Source organism: Gastrolobium bilobum, unplaced genomic scaffold, assembly GCF_033153095.1.
Source record: "Gastrolobium bilobum isolate Gb01-03AN ecotype WA unplaced genomic scaffold, APGP_CSIRO_Gbil_v1 utg44018, whole genome shotgun sequence".
NCBI lineage: Eukaryota > Viridiplantae > Streptophyta > Magnoliopsida > Fabales > Fabaceae > Gastrolobium > Gastrolobium bilobum.
Genome location: NW_026895982.1, coordinates 149,653 through 159,376, shown reverse-complemented (window position 1 = coordinate 159,376; position 9,724 = coordinate 149,653). Strand labels below are relative to the sequence as shown.

At 31.4% G+C, this 9,724-nt stretch overlaps 1 protein-coding gene and 1 non-coding gene across 2 annotated transcripts; one reads left to right on the top strand and one right to left on the bottom strand.

Annotated features, from left to right (window-relative positions):
- The first annotated feature begins 2,881 nt into the window (after positions 1-2,881).
- TRNAE-UUC (transfer RNA glutamic acid (anticodon UUC)) lies at positions 2,882-2,953 on the top strand. The gene has a single exon. It is a non-coding gene; the product is annotated as a tRNA-Glu (tRNA).
- Positions 2,954-3,312: 359 nt separating this feature from the next.
- Positions 3,313-8,869, bottom strand: LOC133297117 (sulfite exporter TauE/SafE family protein 3-like). Its single transcript, XM_061496184.1, has 12 exons — positions 8,450-8,869; positions 8,173-8,332; positions 6,709-6,909; positions 6,286-6,350; positions 6,159-6,198; positions 5,855-5,916; positions 5,678-5,764; positions 5,103-5,153; positions 4,325-4,546; positions 4,130-4,223; positions 3,742-3,882; positions 3,313-3,617 (listed from the first exon to the last, which is right to left on the bottom strand). Exons 1-12 carry the CDS (start codon positions 8,669-8,671, stop codon positions 3,535-3,537), a joined length of 1,428 nt encoding a protein of 475 aa, XP_061352168.1. The 5' UTR covers positions 8,672-8,869; the 3' UTR covers positions 3,313-3,534.
- Positions 8,870-9,724: the final 855 nt, after the last annotated feature.

The following is a 9,724-nucleotide window of genomic DNA, read 5'->3' as shown; positions in this document are numbered from 1 at the left end:
TCTCAATGGAACGAAGGGTGTAACCCTTTTAACACCTTCACCCGCAACCGCTAACAAAAACAAACACAACCCATTCGCGAATCCAACAGAGGATCTTTTGCGTTTTAGCGGCTGAAGAATTTACCATGAGAAAGGAACCCAGCAAATTTTTATAACATTATTATTTTTATTTTATTCTATTTATGTCTTACAATTACTTTACTTTTTAGTTTTATATTTGAATTTATTTTTTAATCAGTTGTGGATGTAAAATTTACTTCTCTTTTTTGTAGATTGTAAAATTTCTTTAGTAATGTACCTTCGAGGAAATATTTTTTGTGAATCCGGATCGCCATTTATTTAGTGAGAAAAACGGCAAAAACAATTTATCTATTGTTTTTTAAATAACAAATTTTAAATAAAAAATTACAAATTTAGGATAGTTTTGAAAATAATTACACATTTATTGTACAATATTACGCCCAATCTGGGCATGACCAATCACGCTTAATTTAGGCGTCACTAAAGAGGCAGTCACGCTTAATTTAGGCGTCACTTATCAGGTGTTGACATGCATCACATTTTTTTTTTGCTAAAAAAAATTAATAATTTAATCGTAAAACTTCTGAATGCCATAACTTTTGATTCAGGTATCCAAATCAGGTAATTCTTTTATTGATTCCACATAACTTTTCGAGATTTACGCAATGACATCTCATTTGATATATTTTCTTTCTCACAAACACAATTTAAATTTGCAAGAATGGTATTATAAGAGCGGTTAAACCCAAAAGACTCTGAGTTCTGAGTTTGTGATTTAATATAAAAAAATAAATAAAGATTTAATTTGTGATTTAAATTAAAAATAAAATAAAATAATTATTAATAAGCAAAACAAAAAAAAAGATTTGATTTGTGATTTAAACTCAAAAATCAATTTAAAAAATCTGTATTAATAAAGGAAATAATTAAACAAATATTCTAAATCTATAAGGAAGAAGGATTTTATTTTTGAAAAACATTCATAAGCCATTATTAATTTCAGACCACGAATAATAACCCAGAAGCTTATAGCATTAATCATTATTTTCAAAAATAAAATCCTTCTTTGTCCAAAAAAAAAAAATCCTTCTTCTTTAGAGATTTATAATATTTTTTTTGGAAATACAGATTTAGAATATTTATTTAATTATTTTTTTTATTAATACAGATTTTTTAAATTAATTTTTGAGTTTAAATCACAAATCATCTTTATTTTGTTTTCCTTATTAATAATAATTTTTTATTTATTTTTAAATTAAATCACAAACCAATTTTTTTTATAATAAAAAAATTTCTTTTTTTAAATTTAAATCACAAACCAAATCTTTATTTATTTTTTTATATTAAACCATAAACTCAGAACTCAGAGGCTTATGGGTTTAACCGCTCTTATAATACCATTCTTGCAAATTTAAATTGTGTTTGTGAGAAATAAAATATGTCAAATGAGATATCATTGCGTAGATCTCGAAAAGTTATGTGAAATCAAAAAAAAAGAGTTACCTGATTTGGATACCCGAGTCAAAAGTTATGGCCTTAAGAAAATTTATAATTAAATTGTTAATTTTTTTTTTGATTTTTTTTTGCCTGATACAAATCTATCAAAACGGCAGAGAGAACACGATGTGTGTCTAAAAAAAAAGAAAAAAACATTTTTTTAAAATAAATAGCATCTCTTGAATGAAAGGATCAGATGATTCGGGTGTACTAAAAATGTTCTGATGCCTTACATATCATTAAAAAAACAGTGCAAAAGTTTTTATACTAAAGTAAATAAGAGTTGTTTACCAAAAAAAAAAAAGGTAAATAAGAGTTACACTCTTTATTATTTGGGATTAGTATTTCTCTTTTTAAAAGATAAAAAATTATATTATTTTAATCAAAATTACTGTATTTTATAGTGAGAGAAATAGAAATTATGGTAGAAAAAAATGAGAATTTTTTTAATTTAAATATTAAATAAAGAGGAAGATTATAGGAAAAAATATTTGCTATTTTTAATGAAACTACGTCATTTTGGTAAGTTGTTACATTTTTTCTCCTCTATTTTTTATTTCGAATTTTATAAATTAGAAAAAATGTCTAAACACACCAAAACGACGTAGTTTCATTAAAAATGACATAAAATTGTGTCACTTAAAATGATAAATATTTTTTCCTAGATTATATTTTTACCATTTTAGCCTTATTACTCTTACTACCTGATTAGTTATCGTTATATCAATTTAAAATCAACCGCAATTAATTTTTTTCTATTTTTAACCGTTGATTAAATTGATCTAACAATAACTAATCAAATAACAAGACTAAAATAATAGTTAATATAACTACCCCTTAAATAAATATTAATTATTTTAACTAAGATGATTGTCGTTTAATTTTTCCTTATTATTTTCAATTGAATCTCTCCATTTGGCCGAGTACTTATTGATTTATTGTGTATTTTTATAGTCAAAACGTTGGTTAAATTAAATAATTTAACGCACATTTGCATTACACAAGAACTGAAATCTCTCATAGAATTATATAAATATATAAATCTTAAGATAAATATTTGTATTAGAAAAAAAAAGAACAATTTATATAATCATGTATTATTATCTAAATCACATGGATAAATACTATTACAGAAATATAGAAAAGAAAAAAATATTAATATTCAAATTATATAAACACTATTTGTATTTTATTTTATGTATAAGTTGTGTTTTTTTTTTTTTTAACATGTATGAGTTGTATTTAAATATATTTACTCGAGTTTAATTATGTAAAAACAAATGTCGAACTCGCAAAGATGTCGTGTACTTTATCCTTATTAACAATACATCATATACTTAATGTAAGCTCGAAAGGTCAGTAATCCATTGTCGTCCAGCGGTTAGGATATCTGGCTTTCACCCAGGAGACCCGGGTTCGATTCCCGGCAATGGAAATTATATTTAATTTTTTTTCTCATGTTTTTCATTATTGTTGTTAAAGGTCTTATTCTAGAATTATTATCTATTCCATTGCAGGTAACTGTAAGCCAATAGGCCCAATAATATGGGTGATAGTGCATCAGTGGCCCGTTACTAACAAGAAAGAATATCTATAAGCTTGAACATTCATACCACCAACCATTTTTATGGGTCAAGACAGTTATGCTTGCTTTCAATACAAAATTATACTGATGATGTGTAACAAAAAAAAAAAAAAAGGAAGAAAATTACACATCTTGAACATAATTGGCATACATGTTGCTTAGCTATCAGGGTACACAACTCTGATTTGTCTCAAATATTATACTGGGTCTGTTTGTTTGTTGACATTTAATCAACTGAAAATTCTTGAGAAACCAAAGTGAAAACACATATCAATATTGAGATGGCAAAGAATATGGTGCAGCCATTGTATAGAGACTTCTACAAGGAATACATCATATGGTAAAATTTAAATATATTTATATTTTCTTTGTTTGAATGAAAATGGACAAATTGGTAAACCATATCACCAGTCTATAAAGGCAAAACACACCTAAGATTGATGGCAGATATTTTCAAAACCCATATACACTTCATTTTCCATCTTCTCAAGTATATTCTCTATTCCCACCCCACCTGTTATATATACCCAAAAAGAGGAAGTGAGTATGTTTGATAAAGAAACTAATCAACAAAAAACAAAACACATGAAACGAAGGAACAGAATGCCAAGACTTCAAACTAAAATCAAGGAAAGTACCTAAACTGATTGCGCTCACAAAAATGGTGAATGCTAGAATGAAGATAATGATGGATGCTCGACCAAGGATAGCAACTATTTTTCTCACCACATGCTGGCCAGTTAATGCAGCTATGGTTGCAACCAGAACAAAGTAAGCAGCTGCATCCCCACAAAAAATTAAATAAAATAATAATTAGTAAGTTACACAACTTTTAATGCTAAATTAGCAACAAAAAGACTAAAAATTCCGAAGTATAGAGCAACTAATTAAACACCCACTTGTTGTTCGTGAAATACAAAATGCTAAAGAAAAGATATGGCAATTTACATTGGCTTTAGTATGAGTTTCTCTTATCTGCTAGTGTATTCAGGAATGATTTAATTAGTTCTATTTATTGCTTCTTACCATAAGGTACAGGGAAACGATCTAGAAGGTAATATTGTACCACTGACATGGAGGAAGAGAAAACCATAGCAAAAGTTGATGTAGCACTAACTACCTGCCACAGAGGACACACATTCATCAATGCTATATTTTCATGTCTGATTTTTCTGTGAAACCTAAAGACTAGTAAGTGCTAAAGAATGGATGAGTCTATACCTGAGGAGGAATTCCCAATTCCAGAAAGAGTGGTCCCAAAATGAAGCCACCTCCTAGACCAAGCAGTCCACTAACAATACCAGCTATTATTCCACAAGAACAGTAAAGACAGATCTTATGAAACTTCCAATCTGTGATTTCCTTTCCATTTGATGCAATCACTCTAGTTCCTTTGTATAAGCATATGGCTTCATAAAGTGTAACTGAGATCGCAATAGGCACCTTAAAGTAATAAATAGGCATAATAAATTTCATTTAGACCTTAATGGGAAATGCAATTATGTAAGTTGCAGCAAAGATATGCAATTTTGTCCAAAACTATTATTTAGAATAGGGGTAGGATATTGTAACAACCAATTAGTGTTACTACGAATGTTACTACCAATCAATTTCATCGTTAGATCGATTATCGATTATATTATTTTCATCTTTGTATGGTTATCCAAAGGTGAAAATAAATATAAAATATTAAATATGGGGAATCATAACCATACAAAGATGGAAATAAATATAATCGTTAGATCAACATAATCGATCTAACGGTGAAATTGATTGGTAGTAATATTGGTAGTAACATTAATTGGTTGTTACAATATCTTTCCCCTTTAGAACAAAACTTTTGTTATGAATTCCTACAGTTGCAGTCACACTGCAAATTGTGCCTTTTGTTCTGGGTTTGTTAACTTTGCCAAAATGTTGTATAAGTCAAACAACTAGAAATCATTGCTGAAACCCATATGATCGTAGTAGTATCCAAATATATATGTAGAATCTTTACCTGCAAGGAATTAAGAACCCAGTACTGGATGGAGCAAGTTTTGCTGTATGTCTGCATGGAAATACATAAAAGATGCTTATTAAGTAAACAAAAGTTTTGTGGGATTGAGCACTTATCACAGAAAAGAAACCCCCAGTGTCAAGTGGGGAGTCAAACCCATAACCTTGCTCTAATACCACTTGTTACATCAAGTGTTTACTACTACCAAAAGTTATAGCTAATGGTTTGTTTCTTAAAGTTTTTCAAACTTTCATCAAGTTTAAGGGCTTATACCCATTATAGGTGCCATAAGGACTAAATAAAGCCAACAAATATAAAACCAAGATCCCCAGTCTAAGCCAAAATTTATGTTGAAGCAACATATCTCCAAAGTAGCATGAATTTATTGCAAGGATTGGTTTCATTGACCACAGGATCAAAGAAAAAGAATGTCCCAAATAAGTTACGTATTCTAGTGACAGCACCTTTCCCTTACTTCAGATTGAATACACAGATCTCAAAATCCACAAGCTGCATATTTGTGACAAATAATGAATCAGAAAAAACAAACAAAATATAATTAATAGCTTAACTACCTTAATAATCTGAACAACGAGAAAAGCCACCCAGACATACACAAGGAGTAATAATTCTTTCCAGTAAATGTTCTTTAGTAAAGGGACCTGCACAAGAGAGTTTAACACAATGTATAAAGCTAGACAAAACTAAATAAACTTCCTACGATAAATGATTTGAAAAACCCTTGGAGTTACCTCCTCATCTCGTTGATCAACTGAATCACTTGGTAGTGATTTGTAGTCTTCTTCAGAAGCATCTGCGATAAGGGCAAGTGCAATAGTGTCCCAACAGTAATATTAGAGAGATTTTCTACTTGATCTTCCAAATGTTAATTAAGAAATAAATGTGTTCATAAATTCGTATATCTTATTATTGCAATGCTTTCTTCTATATTTTCTGTATTAATCTGCTTCTTGACATTTTCAGATTTGCAGTAATCTTGTATATAGTTGCTGAAAGGTTTCTCTATATTTTATAGGATCATATGTAGGGACTTACAGCCAGGATTAGAATCTGATTCCAACAGCTTGGCTGCTTCCTGAAAGTTAAGTAGCATAGTACCCTTAGTTGAAGACAATGGAGAATCAACTTCAAAATTTTATGAAGTGTATAAAGGAAAATTTACCTTTTTCATTATTGTTTCCTTTTTCCATGTATCTATGCCTTTGAATAAAGCTTTTGTGGATGTAGCTACCACCGATTGATTTCGTTAACAATCAAACAAATTAAAAATAAGGTATTCAGAATAGAACATAAATAAATCATGTCAGTTGCAGCATAAGCTGGTTATTAAATCTTGAAAAATACAATAACTTATACGTAATAAGTTGGCCACAAAAGATAGATTAATAATATTTCCTTTTCGAGAAATTTTCTTTTAAAATAAAATATGAAGGAATCTATTTGAAAACACACGTTTTCTTCCCAAAACACAGAAACACAAGAACATTTTCACAAGAAGGAGCGAACCTGCATACAATATGAGATTGCCTCAGGAAAATTTAATTAATTCAAAAGATTGAGCTTATGCTAAAAAGATAATGTTTACCAATGAATAGGATGATAAGCAAAACCGTCACCATCCAATCTGCAAACATAACATTAAATGCAACACCAATGCTTACTCCTAACATTAGCATAGGCTGGAAGAGCAAAGCCAGATCATAATCTATAAGTGGTATGTCTAGTGTTGGGTGTCTTAGCCTCAGATTGTAGTACACAGTTGACCCAGCTGCTCCCATGATCATACCTGCGATTATGAAATATCAACTAAATATGGAAAATTCAGAAATTAAATGAAGTTGCATTAAACCAACCTAATGTATGCGAGGGTAAGGGTGTGAGTGTATGCAGTCTTACCCTTACATACTTACAAAGAGATTGTTTTTCATACTTGAACCCATGACCTTTCAATCCTAACGAGCAATCTCGTTGCTCCTAGGCTCACCCACTCATACTTACAGAGGAAAATTGAGTTCTTTTGTGATAAGAAAACTATATTTCTCTTTAATAGCTAGGGCTGTTATATCTTCCTAGTAGTTGGTTACAACTTTAATATTGTAAAGAAACTTGGGATACATCACCTCAAAAGCTAGCTCAAAAGGTGGGAGTGCCCAAGGCTTTATAAACTCCACATTGGTTGCTCATACAACCAATGTGGGACTATATATCTCAACACGCCCCCTCACACGAAAGCCCATTGGGCTTGAAGAGTGGATGATGCAACAGGCCCAGCCTACCTGTGCTAAGAAATTTCACAAGAGAAAGTGGGGGCGGTGAGGTTTGAATCCGGAACACGAGGCTCTGATACCATGTAAAGAACCTTGGGATACACCACCCCAAAAGTTAACTCAAAGGGTGGGAGTGCCCAAGGCCTTATAAACTCCACATTAAGCTTTTGGGTTGAATTGGTTCTTTACATGGTATCAGAGCCTCGGTGTACCGGGTTCGATCCTCACCGCCTCCCACTTTCTTTCTAGTGAAATTTCTTTCTTCGCACAAGTAGGTGGTACTGTGCATTGTCCACCCTTCAAGCCCAGTGGGCTCTCGTATGGGGGCGTGTTGAGATATATAAAACTATTAATGTAGCTTCACCCAACAGCTTAAACTTTTAGGTTGAATTGGTTCTTTACAAATATGAAAGAAGAGATGATGTTTAGAACTAAAGGCTTTATAAGAGGGCGATCACTATTTATATGACTAAAAACAAAAATATTGCTCCAAAATTAAAGGTTTGTATGACTTTGAGGGGGCGATCGTCCACCCTAACCCCTCCCCTGCTGCACCATTAGGCTAATATCAATTATTGTGTGACTCTACCCCATGCAGGCCAGTATGTAAATACTGTAATTCTAACTGGAAATGGAAAAAAAATGATAGAGCAGAAACATGCATGCATCCCACCTATCCTTGTCTCAGTAGATCAACAAAAAAATGCATGTCATGACTATGTTTTACTTATGTCTATGCATGAAAGAATTAATAAACAGAAAAGAGCAAATAATATACTAACATTTAGAAATGGCTGTAGAAGACTTTGGATCAAAACCAATGATCAAAGTGAGCATAGGGACAAAAATTCCACCACCGCCTACCCCGCCAACACTTCCCAAAGCTGCTCCAAAAAATCCAACGATTGATCCTACTGTAATTCTCCAACCAAACTTCATTTCCTGCTCAAGCAACCAGTACAATGCATTTCAGAGTAACATACCAATATAATACAAGAAACAAATAACCAAAGTACCAAAAGGTTACTCAAAATATGCAAAAGTGTTTGATAAACTCACAGGCCAAACACGTTCATAGGAAGACTGTCCACTCTGCCAGAAGAAATCAACTACTCTAATTATAACTCCTCCTCTTTCTTTTACAACAATTTTTTCTGATTTTTGGTCTTTCAAAACTCTTTCTGCTAAAGTAACGTTGTAGATCATAATAAGGCTCCACGTGACCACCCATATTGCTGTTGCTGCTGCTCTTGAAGTCTTCTTTTTCACTTCTACAGCCATGTGTGGATGGTGTGAAGCCAGAGGTAGGAATCTAGTTCAAAATGATATAAGACATATGCTATATATGCCACCCTTTCACTCCTTTTTTTTTCTCTGCTTATTGTTTTATGTTGGTTCTACAAGTATATGGTTGAGGGAGGAAACTATGAAAAGTAAGGACTCTTCAATACCACCATGGTTTCTATATAACAAAGGCACAATTTCTCTCTCCCTTTTTCAGGTTGCGTGAATAAAACTTATTTATTTCGTAAATGGAATCCAAGATAAGTTTTCTTGGTTCTTAGTGTCTATTTTGACACCTTATTGCCTCATTCATTCCTATTTACAAACCCCGAGCTTTTATTATATTTTTAACAGATTCCCTTCACAGTAATTTACCGATTTGTATGTACTCGTATTAAATGAGCAGTTATTGGAAAAGCATTAGTAATTTTGTTTTTCACCCATGCAAATCGTAGTTCTTTTTGTTATCACTTTTGGTTCATTCGAAGGCCCCAGACCTCTGACTGTGAAGGGGGATCGGTTAACAGTAATGGTTGATAGATATTCAACATTTTTCTCTTTCTAATTTTTTATAGAGTTAGGATATTTTGACTACCAATTTTTTCTACTACCACTTTAATCACCTTTGGATTGGAGAAAAAGTTGAATGAAGAAAGAGAAAATAAAAATAACTTTTAATCTAATGGTGATTAAAATGGTAGTGGTAGTAAAAAAAATTAGTAGTCAAAATATCCTACTTCTTTTTTATATCCTTGAATAAGTATACTTAAAAAAGATTACATGTCTTTATACCACTATTTTTGTTCGTCTACGCGCATTTCACATTATTTTATATATATATATATATAGCTTATCTCTCAATCTGTGCTTGAAATAATCTTATCTTCGGCTACTAAATCGTAACTGTACAAAGATGGATCTCAATTGTGATAAAGGAAGAGAGAGAAAAAGTGAATCATAACCATTCAAAGGTGAATCAATTAATATAAAGATATAAATAAATAAAACGACGTAGTTTTGGGTAGCCGGAGATAAACTTATCTCAAGCTG